We start from the raw sequence: 23,424 nt of genomic DNA on the forward strand, positions 1-23,424 counted from the left end.
TGCACACATATGCATGTGTAAACATATAGGCATGTTAAATTACACGGCGTAGTGGAACAGAAACAAAGAATAGAGAGTACATAGCAAACTGCAAACAAATAAACTTTTCCTTCAATACTGATGTAGTACAAATGATGGCTCCGTCCACTCGTGTGCTCCCATGGTGGAGCTTAGATGGCGATCTAGATAGATACTAGGTGAAGAGCTACTAGCTGGAAGGTCTGATCTGATCTGAACTGATTTGATACATTGGACTGGGGAGGTCGCCTCTTTATAGCTATGAGGGTGGTAGTTGGATCATCGTAGTCGGTGGAACCGGCTAGTCAACCTAGTCGGTGGAGCCAACCAGTTAACCTAGTCGATGGAGCTGACTAGTCGTCCATGGAATATTCAGGGAATATTTCCTATATCGTCGCCTCAGAGGCTCTCGCCCTCGAACCCCCAACAAGGGGGCCGCTGGCCCCCTTGGGACCCCCCAAGCCCCAACAAGAATAAGGGGCTCCCACACAATCAAGACAATGTGCCTCGTTGTGCTACCAGCGTACCTACCCTGCCCAGCCCATAGGCTAGACTCACATAGATCACCTTTCTACCATCAATGGTCTCATTGATAGACCTCATCTGACATGCAAGTCAGGATCCATCCAGTGTCGCGGGCTCACACATGGCTTCTCCTCATATGGGGGCCTTACAACTTGAGCACTTTGGACCACTGGTGGTTACCACGGGGGTGGGGCATTGAGCATATCTAACAAGGCATACACAAGTACATAAGCATACATACAGTTGAGCATGTGCACAACATGTGTGATATGCAAATGTGTGGGTGTATACTATATACATATGTATATAGTAGGTGTCCCCCCCTCCCCCCCTCCACGCACATAACGAGATGCAATGTTCCCGAAAACATTTTTCCCAACTAAAAGCAATGCTAAGGATCTAATTTGAAAATTTTGTAAAAAGCATTCAAAAACTGAGATTTGTAAATTAAACTTGGAATTTTATTCATTGAGCTTAAAGGAACCCAAGGATCCAAACCTTGAGACCTATCGGAGCGGGTGTGTAACCCGTTGTAGACACGTCATGCTATGCTGTAACTCGTATCAAAGACCTCGGAATTCCATACATTATCTTGTATGACATTCAAACTAGTGCGCTTTTGAATGTTCTCAAGTTTGAAGTCATACTTTTTAATCGACATCACGCTTAAACATCAACTCATGATTTACATCATGCTCAAAAACATCAACTCATGATTTACTTGCACGCTCCAACAACTGTAGTTACGAATCACGATCGACTAACTGAGGATGTCGATGACGAGTCGCTTGGTGAAATCATGAAAATTGAGCAAAGATGGAGCTTGGTGAATCGCTCCTGTGGCAGCTCGACAACATTTTAGAACGAAATCAGCTCATGTAAGTCCAAATCGCCCATCACCACAAGCTTTTTCCTTCTCTTCCGAATGCATTCCTCATTTCCTTGGAACGGATTTGATCCAGCGATGAATTGGGCTTCCTCCATCCATCTCAGCTTGCAAGCCTTCACGACACAAGCTTGCACCCTGATCGCATCTCCGACGCACTTGTGGGCAGTGGAGACGATGCTGAGACCCAAAAATCGCCCGTCACCCCTCCTGATACGTTGGCTTTCTGGTGCGCTGACCACAAGCTCGCGATCACAGTTACAGCTTTGCCACCGCTGTACAAAGCTGCAAAGTCGGCTTTTCTAGCAACGCGGCAAAGCTTTCAATATTGTGTGGAATCAAGAAAAGTCGATCAGCTTAACAGCCGATCTGAATGCGTCAACAACGACGATTTACCATCTCTGGAGAAAAAGCTCATGAAGTACACCAGGGTGCTGGTCATCATCAATTCAGGCTACAGGACGGCTTGGAATGTCAGGTTGGTGCAGACGACTACTGATGAGAATATTAAAGCGAGTGCCAACTTTTTTGGAAACATACATGGGTTGGCTCGTAATACTTAAAGAACCTTAGCCTCAGTGGTTTGGTCAATTCACAATTCACATGCATTATGTGCACCTTGTGATCGATATGCCATAAGTGATACCTTTCAGATTAGCATTTGTTTCTGCAAGAGCATAACGTTTGCCCCAACTTCTAGAGTGCAGTGATTAATGTGACCTGCACATGAACCAAATTCTGTGGAAAGATGTAGATGATAGATACATTTTGTAGCCACGGGCATTCCTGCAGGCACTTTTGAAGTTGGTCGTCTGGGAGACTTTTCTTTGCAGGGAGCCACTGTTTGGCTAGGCAGATTTTTGGACAGATCTGAGCACATTCTGTAAATTGGGCGTTTTGTTAAATTTGGGGCTTTTGTCAAACTGCCCCAAGTTGTGCTCAATTTCAATTTGAAGCTTGGGGCTTTTGTTCATTTTTTGGCACACATTGTAAGCAAATTGCAAAGATTGGCCAAGAAATTGGGGCTTTTGTAGGAGATTAGCTATTTGGGTGAAATTCGGCTCAATTTCAACTCCAAATTTGGGGCTTTTGTTCAGAAATTGTAGATTTGGGGCTTTTAGTAAATTTTTTCCTTTTTGGTTGCAATTTCAAGCCACAAATTGGGGCTTTTGTGTTGGGAGAGCAATTTCACAGATTTCAGTTCACACTGCCTTTCTGTGAGTGTTTTGAAGCACTCTTGGCAGGTTTTGGGAGAGATTGAATGCTCTGGCAGATTTCTGATAGAGATAGTACAGAGATTTGAGTTGCATTTTTAAGCCAATGTTTGGCTGTGTTCTTTTGGGATTTGTGCACTCCATTCCCAGCAAGGGAATTCAGATTTGCATTTGCTGTATTTTCTTTCTTAGACATGGCCCAACAAAATCAGAATGATTTCGGTTTCAGTGGTCTCTCACAAGAGGATAAGCTGGATGGTACCAACTTCTCCCTCTGGAGTTTTATGGTACACAATATTCTGATTTCTCGTAATTTATGGGACTATGTAAGTGGGGATGAGTTCCGGCCAGCAAATGTGGCACCTAATACCCCTCCCCAACAAGGAGGAGGCAGAGCTCGTGCACAGGGTACAGCTGCAGCACAAGTTATTGGTGCAGTTATACCTACCACTCCAGAGCAGAAGAGATGGGATTCACGTGATGCTTTAGCTTTGTCGTGTATTTCTCTTTCAGTGAAAAGATTCATCATTCCACATATCCGGTCGTGTAAGACCTCAAAGGCAGCATGGGATATTTTGGAGAGCATGTATGCAGCTCGGAATGATGCCATGGTGTCTTTTTTGAAAAGAGAATTCTCACACATATGGAAGAGGGCGACTCCATGTCAGTGCACCTCACAAAGCTACAGGATTTACGAGAGCAGTTGCTGAATATTGATGAGATCATTTCTGATTCAGAGATGATTACCACTACTCTGAATTCTCTTCCTGAGTCTTATCTCAGCTTTCATACCTCGCTGAATTTGTCGTTGAGGGGGGTGCAAATCCTCTCACTTTTCACGAGTTGATAGGACTTCTGCTGCAGGAAGAGCAGACCAGGAAAAACATGGCTTCACGAGCAGGTGAACATGCCATGCTCTCAAAATTCAAGCCTAAAGTAAAGGGACAGGCAAAGACTTCAGCAAATCAGCCTTCCAGTGATTTAGGACAGCCTTCTCAAAAGGCTAAGGGTGATGCAGGTAAGCCCAAGAAGAAGGGAATATGTCATTACTGCAAAAAGCCAGGTCACTACATTGGAGAATGCAAGAAAAGGCTTGCAAAAGAAAAGAAAAGCTCCGGTATGGCTGTTTCAGATTCAGCTCCTCATGCATCTGACAATGAGCAAGCTACAGCCAACTTTGTGGAGCACGACTATGCCTTCTTGTCTTGCATTTCAAACTCTCAGTTGGCTGCTCGGGATAGTACAGGCACTTGTAATGATGACACTTATGCTTTTCTGACATGCAGTTATGATTCTTCCAAGGATGCATCAGCTTTTAGTGTCAATGAGACACATAATACATGGTATTTTGACAACGGTGCCTCAAAGCATATCACTTCCAGGAAGTGTCTCTTCACATCTCTGCATCCACCACCTGTTGGTAAAAAGGTCACATGTGCCAACAACTCCTCCTATTCAGTCCGTGGTACAGGAGAAGTTGAACTTACAGCCATTGATGGCTCAACATTCAGAATTTCTGATGTCTTGTATGTGCCTGGTATCACAAAAAATCTACTTTCAGTGTCCACTCTTAACAGAGTTGGATTTCAGGTCATTTTTGAAGATGACAAGTGTGCAGTCCATGATAGAGAGCATGACTATGCCTTGAGATTGTCTGGCACTCTGTTGTGTGGTCTTTTTCAGCTTGACATGTATGAGAAAAGACAAGCACATGCTCTTACAGTTTTCACTCCTACTGCTGCTATGCAGAATGCGGAGTTATGGCACGCGAGATATGGACACATGCATTATGGCAGCTTGATGACGCTTCAAAAACATGCCATGGTTGATGCATTGCCTCCTCTTGAAACACCTCCTACACATGTCTGTGAAGGGTGCATTCTTGGTAAAATGCACAGATCTCCTTTTAAGAAGGATGGATCAGTTAAAGCTGTTCGAAAATTACAGCTTATACATAGTGATGTCTGTGGTCCCATGAGGACTCCATCATTGGATGGTCATCTTTACTTTGTCACTTTTATAGATGACTACTCTAACTACACTTGGGTTTATGGGCTGAAATGCAAATCAAAAGTGTTTATGGTCTTCAAACACTTTGCAGCCATGGTTGAGAATGAATCCGGACTCAAGATACAGACATTACACACAGATAGAGGAGGGGAGTACTTGTCTGCAGATTTTGATGCTTTTTGGAAAGACAAGGGCATTGTACATCAGCTTACAGTGAGGCTAACTCCTCAGCAAAATGGGAAAGCTGAGAGAAAAAATCGTACTCTTATGGATATGGATAGATGTATGCTGAAAAGCAAAAAATTGCCTCACAAATTTTGGCTTGAAGGTCTCATGTGTGCCAATTATGTTTTAAATCGGGCACCCACAAAAGCTTTGAAGACCAAGACTCCCTATGAAGTTTGGCAAGGGAGAAAGCCTTTTGTGGATCATTTCCGTGTCTTTGGATGCCTTGCATATGCTCATGTGCCTGTTGAGTCCGGCATAAATTGTCTGATAAGGCAATCAAATGCATTTTTGTTGGGTACAGTGCAGAGAGCAAGGGCTACCGTCTCTACAATCCTGTCACACGCAAGATCATTGTCAGTAGAGATGTAATATTTTCAGAAAATTCAGCTCACACTCAAGCTGAATTTGATATGCCTTCTTCTTCCGGTGATGTCTTTGAGGGGTTACTACCCATTGCCTTGGGTTCCCCTGCTGATATATCTGATGAAAATCAGAATTTTCAGATACCTCCACATGCTTCGATTCAGCCATAGGATGTCATACCACCTCCACAAGCCGTGGAAGAGGTTGTTCCGCAAGAAATTGCAGATATACATGGAGCAAAAACAGTCCAAAATTGGCTGTTACAGACTCTCAGGGAGAGTAAAATTGATGCTCCATTACCTGGCAGAACTCGGAGTGCAGTAAGGCATGGGGGAGGTGCTCTTTCAGTTGAATCAGCTTATGCAGGTACTCTTCTTGATGAAGAGGAACCTGAGACATTTGAAGAGGCACAGGATAATGTGCATTGGATGAATGCCATGCACGATGAGTTGCAGTCCATTAAGAAAAATCAGACATGGGAAGTTGTCGACTTGCCACCAGGTAAACATGCCATAGGTACACGGTGGGTTTTCAAAGTTAAAAGAAAGCCAGATGGCACCATTGACAGGTACAAGGCAAGGCTGGTCACAAAAGGATATGCTCAGAAAAAGGGCATAGACTATGAGGAGACTTTTGCTCCTACATCCAGAATGACAACCATCCGGTCAGTCATAGCAACGGCTGCAAATTTTCAGTGGAATGTTCATCAGTTGGACATAAAAACAGCCTTCCTTAATGGAGACTTGTTGGAAGAGGTTTATGTCAAACAACCTCCAGGCTTTGAAATTTCAGGGAATGCACTCAAGGTATGCAAGCTAAATAAAGCTTTGTATGGGCTGAAACAGGCCCCACGTGCATGGTATGCAAAGATTCATTCCTTTCTGACCAGCAAGGGGCTGCACAATAGTCTAATTGAAAGCACCCTCTACATCAAGAAGGATGGGGGGGATATTTTAGTCATCATTCTTTATGTAGATGACTTACTGCTCACAGGGTCAAATGAAGATAATATTGCAGATTTTAAAGCTGAATTGAAGACCACTTTTGACATGTCAGATTTGGGGCGCTACACTTTTATTTGGGGATCCAGTGCACTCAAGAGCAAAGTGGCATCGGTATGTCTCAATCCAAGTATGTGCAAAAACTCTTGGACAGATTCAACATGCAGAATTGTAAGCCCATAGCTACTCCCATGGAGCCGGGGCTGAAGCTTACAATGCATGAAGCAGGTTAATCATTTGATGTCACACTCTACAAACCAAAGCACTTCCACGTGAAAAGTTTGAGGCATTTTGCAGTGCCCTGAACTTATCTCCTTTTGGTGATTGATCATTTCCTTGTACATGACATTGGCACTGCAGGGGGGTGTTAGAATTATTGCTATAATTTAGCAGTGACCAATGTAATGTAATAAGTAGGTTAGGGGCACTTTTCCCTCACTTAGAGGTTTTTCCCCCTAACCACAGTTAGTTCACTAACTATGGTTAGTGAAGTGATAAGGTTTTGTCACTTAGACAAAACCCATCACTCCATTCAGTTGTATCTTACTCTCATCTAATTGCAACTACGTTTTCAGCTCTCTCTCTCTCTCTCTCTCCTGCTTCTTGTTCTCACCTTTGCTCTTTCTTCCATTCTCACACTGATACCATGTTAGAAATGACCCAACAGAGGGTACGCACAGCGGAAGACTGATAGTATTGCCCAGGAGCTCACACAGTGTGGTGTGAAGTGTGGAATCAGAAACTTCTTAACTTAATGTGCATAGATGTGCAAGCCAGTAAATAGACAATGCTTAGAGACAAATATAGAAGCAACACTTTATATTTCCGTCTGTCCAGAAACTAGGACAGGATACAACACCAAAAGGTTCTCCTACTAGGTGTCAAGCACTTCTAGATCTTTGGGCCTGCGTGCTCCACCTCGAGCAAATGTAGACTCTCTGTGTAGAGTGTTCTTCTCCACCTTACTGCGTGTGAATCAGCCTAGGTGGACAGCACCTTGCTAGCTCAGTCTGTAGCTCTACATAGGTCTTCTTCACCTCCTAGGAGTAGGTCCAAGAATGCCTTAACTGCTGCTCCTGTCTGCTGCAGGTTTGCTGCTCCAGAAGATATAGAATGAGTGCATGGAGGCCCTCCTTTTATAGGCCCCCAAGGGGCTGTCATAAAACCGACCAGCCAGCCTCATCCTGGCCGCCAGTCTGCTTGCTGGCCGACTTGGTTGGCTGGTCCAACCAGCCCTATATAAGGTATAAGGGCCCTAGCCAGGCCCTTTGGGCTGCTGCTAGGCTGTCCTTTGTTGCTGCTGGAGGCCCTCTTGCAGGCTGTACACCTGCCCACAGACCCCCGCCATGCTGTGCCATGCCCAGCTCTTTGCCGGTACTATGTCCTGCCCGTACACACCCGTTCTATTGCTGACATCATCGTGCCTCTTACCTGGGACACCCCGCCATGTCTACTGTTCCAGATCCACCTCTTCCAGGCCAGATCCTGATGCTGAATGCTTCGCCATCTGGTCCTGTTGTTGGTGCCATCTGTTGCAGCCATCTTGACTACAGGTGTGTTCCCTTTGCTTGCTGTCCACATGGCAGCTCATGTGCTGCCCATGTGGCAGCCCCATTCTCTGCCCATGTGGCAGTCTATACATCCCTAGGTCCACCTCCCCCATGCTCTCTTCATATGGGGGCTTACAGATGGGGAGGTGACCATTCCAAAAAAGAGAACTATGAGAGGGATACAAAGGGCATAAACATACCTGAAATCAAAATAAAGGAGGGAGGTGATATATCTACAATCAAAGATATGGCAAAAGGCATTCAATGTTGTGCAAACGGAAAGGCATAGGACACTCAAGGACTCACATCTGAGATGCTTAAATAGGAAGGAGAAATGCTATTAAAAGTGTTAAAGTACATATTTAATAAGGCATATCGGGTTCAGGTTTTCCTAAAGGATGGCAGCAACACAGGAGATACGAAATAAACAAAGATCAAAACTATTGTGGTGAGTAGTTTAATGGCAAAGCTCATTGTTTGAAAGCAAAATCAGTAAATGTGCTGAAGATAATGGGAAAAGGGTACCATCTGATAATTTCAGGCCAAAGCTTTCCACAATAGATCACTTAGTAGCTTTGGGGGCAGTTTGGGAAGGAGCACAAGGTAAAGGTAAGGCTCTATCATTGCTTTGTGGATTCAGAAAGGCAGTTTCGAGAAACGAACTGGGGGAACAATTAGAAATACAAACATCCTAGTGCTATGGAGACATCAAGATAAAAACACAACTCCCCTAGAAAGTGTACAGAGATAAAAGAAGAGGAGTTTTTCCCCGTCTGGCTGCTCTATGGGGAGATCTCTTGTACAACGGGATGAGGAAAGAGCCACTCAGGTGGCCTATAATGCCATGCAATACCTCTTTCTCTCCAAAATGTAAGAAGGGCTCGGTTCCCAGGTACTGAGAAAGGCTTCTCTCCTTTTTATGTGGTCCGAGTCCCCCTGCAATCTGTCCCATCATGCACACTGTCCTGCCATATACAAGCTAGGCCTGGTTGAAACTTGATCATACTTTAGGAGAAGATAAGGGGAAACAAGGCTGCCAGCTCTCCTTAGACTTTATTTGGGCTTTTCATACATGAGCCAGAAGATTGGATTAGGAAACAAGGAGGAGGTGGAGTACATGTAGCAGGTTATATACTAATGATGTGATATATACAGATGATGTTTATTATTTACAAGAGACATGGTCAACCTACAAAGACACGTAAACACTCTTAGTGAATTCTGTAAAAATGCTGGCATAGAGGTTGTGACTAAGACCAAGGTGATGGCAATAGGTACAAGGGATAAAGAGGCAAACATTTTATTTACTTGCCAAAGCCGGAAATTGTGCCTCTACAAATACCTAGGACTGGAATTTCAGGCTAGTCGTAAATGGATCTCAAACTCCAAGTGTTAGACCCCACAGCTGTTGTTCACACTAGAGTGGAAGGGAAGAGGGGAGCATGCGGCTACTAATGCCAAAAGGACCCAATGGAGACAATGTGCACAAGAACAGCTTGCAACTGAGCGTCTTCTTGATGATAAGCAAGTGGTCGAGGCACCCCATCGAGATGGGCCTCTCTGAATAGGAACGAGTTTTTTGATTTGCCTATAGACGTTTCTACTCAGGATCTAGTTCCATTCCTGAAGGGGCCTGCAAAAGCCGATCATGCTCCACTCCAAGAGGAGCCTATCTCTTTCCATCCAACCAGCTGGTGGCCTTGGGCCATCCTTCTCTCCTCCTCACCCTGCTTCTCTGCCTCTTGATCCTCCTCACTCGTGTGTCATCACTCTAACAATCCATCCCCCTTCCAAAACCCAGCTCGACCCTCTCCTTCTCTAGAGCTCCCCCCCCCCCCCCTTCCCCCCTTCTCTGACGAACCTTCATCATCACATGCTCCTGCCTCACCTTCTCTTGACAGTCATGCTCTTGGTTCTTCAATCTCACCTCAGGTCTCTTCCAACACCGACCTTGTTATGCTCAAGTTGAGATAACACAACCTCGGAGGGATTAGTGGACATTTTCCTTTAGAGGACCAGTTGTCGTATTAGCATTTCATGCAAATGGTCAAAGAAATCAATGTCAAGGTCCTTAACGAGGGTGACATGGCACGAACTAGATGGGTCTAAGGCTATGGGTCTTAAATGCATTAAATGTGTAAATGTGCCTAGGGGCAAATGAATTAAATTGGTCACACGGAGTCGGGAGCACCACCTTCAGGTCGTTACTTGCAAGAAAGAGAGGAGTTGGATATCGCGTTAGTACTCAGAGAGCCTGACTGGTTGTCAAGGCTTTAGCCTTAAGGTCGTGGACTACTTTTGGAGAGCTTGGTTGTCACAAGGTGACAAAATCGGCTGGTACTTAATACACTATCGTGAATTGATTTGGTGGGGTTGGTCGATCACAGTGCTTCAGGGCTGGTGATTGTGACGTTTTATTATGAGGCCAATCATTGTGGGGTTTTTGGTTGACGCGAACGTAGGGAATTTATGTAGCTGCAAGGGTTTCCACTTGTTGATCGACGAAGGGATCTTTGCAGGTGGAGCTTTGTTATCACGATAGAAAGTGGTGATCGATTCGTCCATTGGTCTACTTACGCTTGCATGCTTCGAAGTTGGGTGGTTCATCCACTTACATGGATATAGTATTGGGTCTATGCTACGTTTAGGATACCACCATACGCTCATAGTAAGCAATAGGACACCGTCATACGCTTACAGTAAGCAATAGGACACTGTCATACGATCATGTATTCATTTCATTGTCCAATTGTCAGAACAGGAGGTCGTGAAGAGGAGACTGCATAGATACACAGAGGTGTAGAGTGACATCAGTGCATAGACAGTTGCAGTTCTAACCAGGGAGCTTTCCATCCTTTCTTTTAAAAAAAAAATGATTCTGTTTGAATTTTCCTTTTGCAGTTATTTGGTAATTGCAACTAGTTTAAATTGCAGGAATTTCCCTAGCATAGGAAAGTGCACCGACAATTTGTAGTTTGCAGTTTTACAGTTTGCTATATGCTTGTATAGCGGGGGCTTGGAAAGTTGTTATATACAGTTGTAAATACAATTTTCGAGTTTGTATCATTTGGATAGTGGGTGAAAGAAAGAAAGAAAAGTCATCAAAATAAGCCAACCCAAGTAGGGCTAAACTCCTAGACTCTAATTGCAAGATTTCATGGATAATGGCAAAGCTATTGCAATGGAAGTTGAAGAAGAAGCTTCTAGGGTGGATCCCGTAGAATCGGGAGTCCGGCCGACCCTGCAGGTATCGCGCCCACATAGGTGAAGACATTGTTTGGTAGAATTGCATTTAACTGCAAGGAAAGAAGCCTAGATTTTTTGAAATTCATGTATAAGCCTACAGCAAGGCAACTGCAAGTAAATGCAGGGCAGGAAAATGGTTCACATTATGTCTACTAGACCATCTCATGATGGAGCTTGAAACGAGTATTCATACAGTCAAGCCTAGGAGGGCTAAGGTGCCTAATATTGCCAATTATAGGCCAGAAAAGTATTCTGGCCAGATGTCTGACCGAAGTTTCGATATCATAGAGACCTGGTTACACAAATGGGATGAGGCTTTCGCCATTTGTGAAATCGGGAATGATATGAAGAAAATCCACGAGGCCACCCACATGTTTAATGAGGCAACGGATAGATGGTGGATAAAACAGCAGAAGGATGGAGTGGCATCGACTACTTGGGAGGGACTCAAGAAAGAATTTAGAAAACACTTCTTGCCTCCTGACGAAGCATCCTGAGCTTGGGATTAGTATAGAAACCTTCGTCAGAGGAATTTATCAGTGGCCAAATACACTGATATATTCAGAGGAATTGTAATGAAAGTTTATGAATCTCTACCTCAGTCGGTATAGGTAAAAAATTTTATTTTTGGATTGAACGTTCGGATCAAGATGGAAGTTCAGGCTAAGTACGCGAACACGCTAGATGAAGAAATTGCCATAGCCTTGAACTATGAGGATGCCAAAGGAAACATACCAAATGGGTTTGTGCAGGTTGGGACTCGGTATGAGTACCCAAAGAAAACTGGCTTTAAGAAGAAGTGGGTCAGTAAAGGGAGTGTCTCATAGCCTAGTGGCCAAGCCAAGCAGGCGAAGCCAGTTGAGACTCCTTCTAAAGGGGCTACCACCATTGGGGTGAAAAGAAAAGTAACTCCAATGGCAGCTCGTAAAGGGGCTGAAATTAAAAACTAGTCCATTTGACTATGCATATACAGTCAGGATGGCAGACGGAAGTTCAACTGACGTATGGGATGCAAGGGTTACCCAGTTGGAACTTCGAATTTAGGACTATGCGGAGAAGCTTGATTTCGAAATAGCAAGGCTTGCTCATGCAGATATAGCCTTGGGTAAGGCTTGGCATTCTAGGAAGAATCCAGCCATAGATGTTCAAGATGAATGATGTGTTGTATTTCTTACGAGGTGAAAAGGATTTGCCTTAGGGACTGTTGGTTTCCGTAATGGAAGTTCGCAAAACTCAAGAAGAGTTTTTGTTTCTTTGTACAGCATCGGTAGAGCTGATTGATGGTTCATCAGCTAGCACTGATGGCACCCAAGATGGGGAGATGGCCAAGTTGGCTGATTAGATGGCAGAGGAATTCTCTGACTGTTTTAGGGATATGTGTTGCCTTACAGGTTACCTCTAGAGCGGAATGCTCAACATAAGATTGAACTTATTCTGGGAGCAGAACCTGTAAATAGGCCTCCCTATAGATTAAGTTTTACCGAAGAAGCGGAGGTGCGAAGACAACTAGAAGGATATCTCAAGCTGGGACAGATTCAGCCCAATTTCTCACCTTTTGCTTCGTCAGTGATATTGAAGAAAAAGAAAGACGATACTTTCTGCCTCTGTATAGATTACAGAGCACTAAATAATATCACTGTTAAGAACATGTATCCGATGGCTCGAATCGATGACTTGTTAGATGCATTACATGGGGCCATAATTTTCAGCAAGATAGATCTTAAGTGCGGCTTCCATCAGATTCGTCTTAGAGTCGAGGATGTGCATAAAACTGTTTTTAGAAGCAGGTTTGGACATTATGAGTTTTTAGTAATGCCATTTGGACTTACCAATGCTCCAGCTACATTCGTTATGCTTATGAATAATTTACTACGCTCGTATATCGGGAAGTTTGTAGTACATTTAATTGATGATATTCTTGTTTTTAGCAAAAGTATTGCTGAACATCACAAACACGTGAGAATAGTGTTCAGTACTTTGAGGAAAGCCAGCCTGTATGTAAATAAAAAGAAAACTGTGCTGTGTTGAATATTTAGGATTCATTATTACTCATGAGGGGGTGGAAATGGATCCAAAGAAAGTGGTTGCGATACTGACTCAGCCTATCCCTTAGAGTGTGATTGCTTTGCGATCATTCTTGGGATTTGTCCAATTTTATCGAAGGCATATCAAAGGATATTCCGAGATAGTATCACCATTGACTGTATTGACCTCATATAAAGTACCTTTTATATGGGGATAGAATTAACAAGAAAGTTTTAACACCATAAAACAAGCTGTGGTCTCAGGACCTGTGTTAAAAATAGTTGATTTCTAGAAATCGTTTTTCATGAAGACCAATGCGAGTGGCATTGTAGTAGGAGCAGTTCTCCTCCAAGGGGGAAGTCCAGTAGCCTTTGAAAGCAAGAAGTTTTCTCCCTCTCAAGCGAAATTGGCCAACTCATGAATTAGAGTTGTCTACTGTTGTCTGTGCTTTGAAAACATGGAGACATTATTTATATGGATCAAAGTTATATGTTGAAACAGATCATGATATCTTGAAACATTTATGTAAATAACCTGACTTTAGAGGCCACTAAGCTAGGTAGGTAGAACTCATGTAGGAGTTTAACTTAACGATTTGGTACCGAAGAGGGAAGGATAATAAAGTTGCTGATGCGTTGTCACGCATTATGCATAATATGAGTTTCACGGCATTAGAGAGTGCTCTAATGGCCGAGATTAGAGAAACTCAAAAGGTGGACGAGTTCATCTAGAGCATTTGGCCTAAGGCTTATGTGCTTAAACCCGGAGAAAAGAGTGACCTGGCATCTAGAAAAGGCCAAACTTATGCAAGATATACCATAAGGGATGGTATGCTGTAATATGCATCGGTAATCTGATCGTGTAATTCACGGCAAGACCTTCTTTAAACCTTAAGCGAGAAATTAGCATTGTACACCATAGAGAGAGAAAGGAAATGAGGGTAGAGAGAGAGTAGAGTTGACAACCGGTTGGATCCCCGTACCCACTGAGGGCCCCCTCTCCCAATCAGGGGAGAATTTGCTTTATACTTAGAGAACTGAGAAATACAAAGAACACTCTTTGAGAGAGCACCAAACGCGCTCCTAAAGAAATCACTGTCCACATGTAGAGCAGACCCAAAGACCCGAAAGGCAACGTTAACCAATATCGAGACCTTGATTTTGTCCACATTGACGATGTAGGACACTTCTGCAAGGCAAGTGAGATGCTTGTTGTAACATGCAACGGTAATCTGATCATGTAATTCATAGCAAGACTTTCTTTAAACCTTTAGCGAGGAATTAGCGTTGTACACCATAGAGAGAGAAAGGAGATGAGGGTAGAGAGAGAGTAGAGTCGACAACCGATTGGGTCCTTGTACCCAATGAGGGTCCCCTCCCCCAATCAGGGGAGAATTTGCTTTATACTTGGAGAACTGAGAAATACAAAGAACACTCTTTGAGAGCACGAAAAACACGCTTTTGAAGAGCTCACTCTGCATACGTATAGCAGACCTAAAGACCTGAGAGGCAACACCGACCAATACCGAGACCTTGATGCTGTCCACACTGACGATGTAGGACGCTTCTGCAAGGCAAGGGAGAGGCTTGTGCTGTCCACCAGAATGCAGGGATATTGCGTGAGTGAAAGAGTGAAAGCTAGGAGTGATAGATCCTATAAGAGAGCTGAGAGATGACTGAAATAAAGAGCTGAGAATGAGCTGTGTAAAACTATAAAAGATAATTGAAAAGAGCTGCTGAAACAGACCCCAAACCTTGTGAAGAGAGTGGGAGAGAAGTAAGGAGTCTCACTTGCAACTTTCTCACATACACAATGGGGGAATACACACAAAGGTGGAGGCTGAAAACAGTTTTCCTCTTCTTAGTTGTGAAAGCCAAAAGAACTCTCTCTTAGTACAAAAGGAATAGATGAATCCTATATGTGGGTCTCAAACCAAACTCAGCTAACCTAGGTGGCATACTAACTGAGCCACTACCTAGAGTACATAAAGATAGCTGTCATCTAGCTATTATTCATGGGCGGTGTACCAACCGCATCTGCAGCTAACAAGTCGGTGACATAAATGCACAACGGTCACCCTGGCATATCACGAGTGGAGCTTGATATCTCAACACTCCTCCTCGAGCTCAATCCCAATTCCTGCATACCAAGCAGGTCTCTGAACTTGCGTAGCTTCTCTGTACCTAATGCCTTCGTGAATATGTCAGCTACCTGATCCTCTGTGCTGACATAAACCAGATCAATAAAACCTACTAGAACCTTCTCCTCCACATAGTGATAATGCACCTCAATGTGCTTTGTTTTAGCATGATAGACTGGGTTATTTGCCAAGTGTATACTGCTCATGTTGTCACAATAAATGACAACTGGCCCATCTGTAGATTGATGCATATCATAAAGTAGCTTATGTAACCAAGCTACCTCACATGCAGCCATTGCTGTACACCTGTACGCAGCCTCTGTGCTCGACAAGGCAACTGTAGGCTGTTTCTTGCCGCTCCAAGTGACTGCAGCACTCTCAAAAGAACACATATCCACTGGTAGATCGTCTATCAGAAATACTACTAGCCCAATCAGCATCAGTGTATCCATGCAACTGTATTTGAACCCCAGTCTCATAAAATAGTCCATACTGCAATGTGGACTTCACATACCTCAGTATGTGTCTAGCCGCATCCAAATGCGGTTTCCTTGGAGCTTACATAAATTGACTTACCAACCCAACAGCATAGCTCAAATCTGGCCTGGTAATAGTCATATAAATAAAACTTCTTACTATGCCTCTGTACATAGTAGGGTCTTCCAGAAGCTCACCTGCATCTGTACTCAGCTTCACATTCTGGTCCAAAGGAACTGAAATAGGCTTACAGCCTGTCATCCCATATTTGGACAGCATGTCCAGTCCATACTGCCTCTGCAAAAGCCATATCCCACTTGTGGATCTAATCACCTCAATGCCCAAGAAGTAATGCAGCTCTCCTAAATCTTTCATCTCGAACTTTTGCTTCAATAGCATTTTCACATGAAGGATATCTTCATCACTATCACCTGTGATGATTAAATCATCAACATAAATGACAAGCAGCATAATACCTTTCTATGTTTTTCTCACATAAAGTGAGAAATTTGCCGTGAAAATCTGAAAGTCAATAGTGACAAGATACTGTCCTATCTTGTCAGACCATGCTCTGGGTGCTTGCTTCAAGCCATACAAGGCTTTCTTCAACCTGCAAACAAACTCAAGATGAACAGCATGCACATAACCTGGTGGCTGCTCCATATAGACCTCTTCTTGCAAATCACCATGCAAGAAGGCATTCTTTACATTCATCTGATGTAAAGACCATCGCTTTGATGCAGCGGTAGCAATGACTGCTTTTATGGTTGCCATCCTTGCAACCGGACTGAATGTTTGTTCATAATCAATGCCATATGTTTGTACATACCCCTTGACGACTAATCTTGCCTTGTATCTGCTCACAGAACCATCTGCATTATGCTTCACCTTATAGACCCACTTGCAACCAATTGCATTCTTGTCTTTAGGCAAAGGCACCAATTCCTATGTAGCATTTGCTTCCAAGGAATCCATTTCTTCATTCATGGCTTTCTCCCATTTTTCTTTTCCCATGGCTTGCTCAAAAGAAGTGGGTTCTGGTTCATGTATCACTTTGATCATATAGGCATAGTGAATGGTTGTAAATCCATCATATTTCAGCCTATCCACAGGATACTTAACTTTGGTAGACCTGTGCAAAATAGGCTCACTACTAGGTGCTCTCAAAACATCCATTGTCTTCCTTCCTCCAGGTGTAACAACAGAAGGAATACCCAACTAATCATCAAGGCTCTGTTTTGAGCCACGAGATTCACTATCCACATAAGAGTGACCTGCATTCGCACAACCATGGGCTGATCTACTTTCTCTTTTTCCTTTTGTGATACTTGCATACCACTATCTGCATTGCTTTGAGGAGATTCTCTTGATCTCAATCTGCGTGTCCATGGCGAAGTATGTGAACCACTACTAGAGGACACTACAAGTCCACTAATATTTTGTGATTACTGCTGTGAATTTTGTGCAGCATTACCATTTTGTGCATCTACATCATCAATCACATTTACTGGTTTATACCAGCTGCTCATCTCATAAAAAAGAAGATCTCTGCTCACTGTAAACTTACGAGTAGAAGGATTATAGCATCTATACCCTTTATGCTGCAGAGAAAAACCAATAAAGATGCACTTCTCAGCTTTTGGATCCAACTTGGATCTCAGCTCATCTGGGACATGAACATAGGCAAGGTAACCAAAAACTTTTAAATGAGAAATAGCTGGTTTTCTACGAGTAAACCTCTCCTCTGGTGTCATGCCATGTATTGCTGCAGTGGGAGTCCTGTTCATTATGTAGACTGCTATAGTAACTGCTTCAGCTCAATAATAATCTGGCAGGTCTTTTTGGTTGAGCATGGCACGAGCTATCTCTCTAATATGTATGTTTTTTCTTTCTGCAAGTCTATTTTGCTGTGGGGTATGACTGCATGAATATTGCTGCTTTATGCCATGCTCTTGCAAGAACCTTGCAAACTCATTGGAGAGATACTCTCTCCCTCCATCTGACCTTAGGCATTTTATTTGTAGGTCTGTTTATTTTTCAATCATAGCTTTAAAAGCTTTGAAATGCCCAAACACTTCACTTTTCTTTTTCATAAAATACACCCAAAGTTTTCTGCTGTAGTTATCAATAAAAGTGACGAAATAATGACAGGCTCCAATAGATGCAGCTTTAGTAGTCCACACATCAGAGTTGTTCTTGTCAAGCTTTTTAGGGAGTATCTGTGAAAGAGCATCAGACGCCATTACAGAATACTGTAAAAATATTTTGTCACTGCAAAAAACACAACTTTTGTCTCATAAGGGCAAATCTGAAAAACTGACGAAGGTGGTATTTGACCACACAGTCACTTCCTAGTGACGATTTTGCATCAACAGGCAATAAGAATGATTATGTCACTCCTAATATCTCTGCGCACATGCATACGATACAATTTCTGCGGTAACTTTTTACCAACCTGCGGAACAATGGTCGCAGAGCAAAAGCAGGGCACTTTTCGTGCCTGTGGAAAACTTCCGTCACCAATACGGTCTCGAATCAAAAAATAATATCACCTAGGGCTCGCCCACTCCCGTAGCATATACTACCCTCTCGCTGCACCGCGAAGAGTGTCCCAATCTGAGACAGTGTACTCTTGCACTTTTCGGCTGTGCTACTTGCAGAGATTTGCTCCCAAACTTGAAAAAGGAAAGTAACATTGATCCTCTTACCAAGACACGACGAACTTGGTTTGCTTTCTTGAGCTCCTTACCATGAACCGAGCTCTGATATCATGTGAAGAGAGTGGGAGAGAAGTAAGGAGTCTCACTTGCAGCTTTCTTACATACACAATGGGGAAATACACACAAAGGTGGAGGTTGAAAACAGTTTTTCTCTTCTTAGTTGTGAAAGCCAAAAGAACTCTCCCTCAGTACAAAAGGAATAGATGAACCCTATATGTGGATCTCAAATCAAACGCAGCTAACCTAGGTGGCATACTAACTAAGCCACTAACTAGAGTACATAAAGATAGCTATCATCCAGCTATTATTCATGGGTGGTGTACCAACCGCATCTGCAGCTAACAAGTCGGTGACATAAATGCACAACGGTCACCCTGGCATATCACGAGTGGAGCTCGATATCTCAACAAACCTTACTCAGTTCGCTGTCCCGACTCACCGTCTGATGCGTTGCGTGAACACTTTTCTAGAGGGTTGAACTGATGCCAAAGGCTGAGGCTGGTCAGAGGGCCACTGGGAGTGAGTGTCAGGCTATTCAGAGGGGGCTGAGTTACAAGGCGCAAACCAACAAGAATCGTGGACCGAGGAACAATGCAAGTACACAATCGGAAGATACCCACGGTGTTGGTTGCATGGCATGGTTTACCTCTATCTGAGGCTACCTGGGAATCCGTGTATCAGATGCGGAGAGCATTCCTAGATTTTATCATTGATGACGCTGATGCTTGAAGAGGAAAGGAATGTTATTCTCAAGTTGAGGTTACACGACCTCGGAGGGATCAATGGATATTTTCCTTTAGAGGACCAATTGTCGTATTAGCGTTTCATGCAAATGATCAAAGGAATCACTGTCAAGGTCCTTAATGAGGGGGACATGGCATGGACTAGATGGGGCTAAGGCTATGGGTCTTAAATGCATTAAATGTGTAAATGTGCCTAGGGGCAAATGAATTAAATGTGATCCCAAGAGGGGTAAATGATGCATTTAAGAGGTACCCCAGAATGATGACATGTGGTAGACTAGATCCATCTAGGGATTTGTGGGCTTTGTGGATTAGCATGCAAGAGCTTGGATGTGTGTAAGATTGTGAGCTTGCTGACACAGAGATAGGTTGGGAGGTTCATCTTAGTGCCATCACCTGTGATTTGAAAGCGAGATTGGGATTAGTGGTTTTAACCATTTCATACCTTGTGTTACGCTCTAGCCGAGGTAGCATGACCTCGGAAGAATCAGTCGACATTTCCCTTAAAGGATCTATATTTGTAATATATTTTATTTGCGCTTCATGTAAATGATCGGGAGGGAATTAATGTCAAGGTCCTAGGTGAGGGTTGATAGCACCAGACTAGGTGGATCTAAGGCTAAGGGTCTAATGCAAGAAATGTGCCTAGGGGCAAAGGAAACTAAAGCATCCCAAGAGAGGGGTGAAATGTTGCATTAGTAAGGCCCTATAATGATGACATGTGGCATCTAGATCCATCTAGGGAGATGGGGCTTGTTGAAACTAGCGAGAGGTGAGAATGAGCTTTCACGTATATTTTGGAATTAGATTTTTCTTAGTTGGCTCTCACGTTTCAGCAAGGTTGGCTGGGTGGAACAATATTGGTGCTTCTCCCGTGATTTGTCTGTAGTTAGAAGTTAGTGGTTAACATTTGGTATCAGAGCTATAAGGTTGACGAAAAAAAAAAATCTAGAGGGGATCTGTGGGTTTGGACGAGAAGTCCAACGCGAGCGTGAATTGAAAGACCTGCAGAGGAATTGGACGGGCAGGTTTTGCGCTCTAGGCTGACAGCTTGTCGCAGGAGCGTAGGGGCTTGAACGTCTCTCTTCTCTGTGTGCTAGTCACAAGGACGATGCAATAGCTAGTGCTCAAGGAACCTGCTTGCACTAGAGAAAGTCGTCGAGGCCTTAATCTGCAGTGCAACAATGAAGGTCACTTAGCGGGTCGATGGCAGTCTTGCGGGATGTACGATGGTCGATAAAACCACGGCTCCATGTAATGCATCTAGCAAATCATCAATCCGAGCCATCGGATATCTGTGCTTAACAGTGATATTATTCAATGCTCTGTAATCTATACAGAGGCGAAACGTATCATCCTTTTTCTTCTTTAATATCACTGGCGAAGCAAAAGGTGAGAAACTTGGTTAAATCTGCCCCAACTTGAGGCATTCTTCCAGTTGTCTACGCATCTCCGCCTCTTCAGTAAAACTCATTCTATAAGGAGGTCTATTTACAGGTTCTGCCCCCGGGATCAGTTCAATCTTATGCTGAGCATTCCGCTCCGGAGGTAACCCATAAGGTAGTTCATCCCTAAAACATTCAGAGAACTCCTCTGTTATAAGATTAGCCAACTTGGCCATCTCACCACTTTGCATAACATCAGTGCTAGCCGAAGAATCATCAACCGGCTTTACTCATGCTGTGCAAAGGAATAAAAACTCTTCTTGAGCTTTTCGGATTTCCATCACCGAAACCAACAGTCCCTGAGGTATATCTTTCTCACCTCGCAAGACATAAAGCACATCATTCATCTTGAATTGATATACGTGCTTTTTCCAATCAATGGCTGGATTCTTCCTAGAATGCCACGCCATACCCAGGGCTATATCTGCATGAGCAAGCTTAGTCATTTCAAAATCAAGCTTTTCAGCATAGTCCTGAATACGAAGTTCCAACTAGGTAACCCTTTGGTCCCATACTTCAGTTGAACTTCCATCTGCCATCCTGACATAGTCAGATGGACTTGTCTTTAACTTCAGCCTCTTCACGAGCTTGGAGTTAATTACATTGTGAGTTGACGCTGAGTCAAACAACACAATGACATCATGATTGGCCACTTGCCCTTTCATTTTAATTAACTCCGTATCATTAAAGGCTGTATACCCCGTTGTTGCGGGCTTAGATAGGATGTTATTAGATGCACTCGTTACTAGTTTAGCAACAGACACACATAACAAACAAGGTACTAACCTTTGAGAAGATCCCGCTAGCTAAATTTGCATCTCTTCCGCTCTGGGACTTCCCTCCATTTCCACGTCGCATTCTGAGACTACCATCTCAGCCATCCGACGATCCTTATTACGTGGACAATCCTTCCACTCATGAGGCTGAAGGCAACCAAAACACAAGCCTTCTCTCCTCGCTTTTTCTCTTTACTCTGGGTGAAGGGAGACTTAGACCAAGCCCGGGCTGCCATTGGGGTTACTTTCCTTTTCACTCTAATGGTGGTACTTGATTTAGGAGTTTCAGCTGGTTTCGCCTGCTTGGCTTGACCACTCGGCGGAGATCCACTTCTTTTTAAACCCAGATTTCTTCTGGTACCCATACTCGGTTCCAACCTGTGCAAACCCACTTGGTCTGCTGCCCTTGGCATCTTCATAGTTCAGGGCTATGGCTATTGCATCATCCAACGTGTTCGCGTACTTAGCCCGAACTTCCATTTTGATTCGATCATTCAATCCAAATATGAAATCTTCACTTGGATTGATTGAGGCAGGGGTTCATCAACCTTCATTACACTCTCTCGAAACTTATCAGTGTATTCAGCCACTGACAAATTTCTCTGACCAAGGTTCCTATATTGATCCCAAGCTCGGGATGCTTCGTCAGGAGGTAAGAAGTGTTTCCTGAACTTTCTTTTAAACCCCTCCCAGGTAGTGGATGCTATACCATCTTTTTGTTGTTTAATCCACCACCGATCCGCTGCCTCACTAAACATGTGGGTGGCCTCACGGATCTTCTTGATGTCATTTCTGATTTCAGAAATGGTGAACGCCTCGTCCCATTTCTGTAACCAGGTCTCAATGACATCAGAACTACGGTCATTCATCTGACCAGAATACTTTTCCGGCCTGTAATTGGCAATATTAGGTACTTTAGCCTTCCTAGGCTCGACCGTATGGACACTAAACTGCAGTTCCATTGGAGCCTTTCCCTTCTCATCTCGAGAAGGTCTCGTAGACATACTGTGTATTACTCTTCTAAGTTCAGACTGCCCTGTATTGGCCTGTAACTATTGCGCTAATAACTGTTGCAAGGCATCCTCAAGTAATGCAATCCTGCCAGATAAGGTGTGAACTCCTGGACCACGACACCTGCTGGGTCGGCCGGACTCCTGACTCACCAGGGTTCCTCCTGGAAGCCCCTTCTTCTGCTTCCATTCAGTTCAATGGGTGTTTTGGTTTGTTTTGTTTTTTCTTTTTTCTTTTTTTAACACCGCTAGAACACTGTATTTACAAACTGACACAATTCCCTATACTAGGGAATGCCTGCAATTCAAGCTTCACACTAACTAGGCATTTGACACAGGCATATATCCAAATAGCGCTTTTCCCTATACTAGGGAAATTCCTGCAAGTCAACTCTGACTGAAGCACACATGCATATGCACAGGCATAATCTGTCCCTGCTATAAACCACAAGTCTATATACGGACTGGCTATCCCTTTATGCACACTGCAACCCACGAACTGAATCTGTTTCTAACAAAACAAAAATGACAGAAACAAAAGGGAGAATGGGTAAAGTGCTCCCTGGTCTATAAATTCGACATTATGGAGTCCCCGAAGCCTGCTCTCTGATCGAAGCCTGCTCTCTGATCGAAATCTGCTCTCCGACCGCTTCAGATCAGCCCGTCGCATGGAGGTCAGGTCAACCCATGTTTCGTCAGATCAGCCCGTGTTTCGTCAGGTTAGCCCATGTTTCGTCAGGTTAGCCATCGCGTGGAGGTCAAGAGCCCAATTCTGTTCTCTGTTTGGCATCACGCGAAGCTCTTTGATTACACGTCCACGCTGTTTGTCGTCCTATCCACGTATCTCAATGAAAGCCTCCCGTTTGTTTGGAATCTCTACGTGAGCGCCAATCAATCTCTTCGTTAAACCCACGAACTATCACGCACCCCGTGCCTGTGCTCTGGTCTTTCGACGACCGTTCGTGGCTTTCGACTTCACAACTCCACGCCTGCTATCCGCCACCAACAATCAGTGATGCGTTCTTCACTGATAGCAACTGTTTGGTG

General features: G+C 43.8%; 1 protein-coding gene across 3 annotated transcripts in view; it reads left to right on the forward strand.

Moving 5' to 3' along the window:
- Window positions 1-1,283: 1,283 nt before the first annotated feature.
- The window catches only part of LOC147892924 (Protein prenylyltransferase superfamily protein), a 133,856-nt gene continuing 111,715 nt past the window's right edge, over window positions 1,284-23,424 (forward strand). For all 3 annotated transcript variants that reach the window (XM_087387124.1, XM_087387122.1, XM_087387123.1), the window contains exons 1-2: window positions 1,284-1,421; window positions 1,506-1,907. In XM_087387124.1, coding sequence (XP_087243250.1) covers window positions 1,360-1,421; window positions 1,506-1,907 — 464 coding nt within the window. In that variant the 5' untranslated portion in view covers window positions 1,284-1,359. The remainder of the gene's footprint in view (window positions 1,422-1,505; window positions 1,908-23,424) is intronic.

This window comes from Dipteris shenzhenensis, chromosome 16 (assembly GCF_047967505.1).
Source record: "Dipteris shenzhenensis isolate YYH24624 ecotype China chromosome 16, Dip_SZ_1.0, whole genome shotgun sequence".
NCBI lineage: Eukaryota > Viridiplantae > Streptophyta > Polypodiopsida > Gleicheniales > Dipteridaceae > Dipteris > Dipteris shenzhenensis.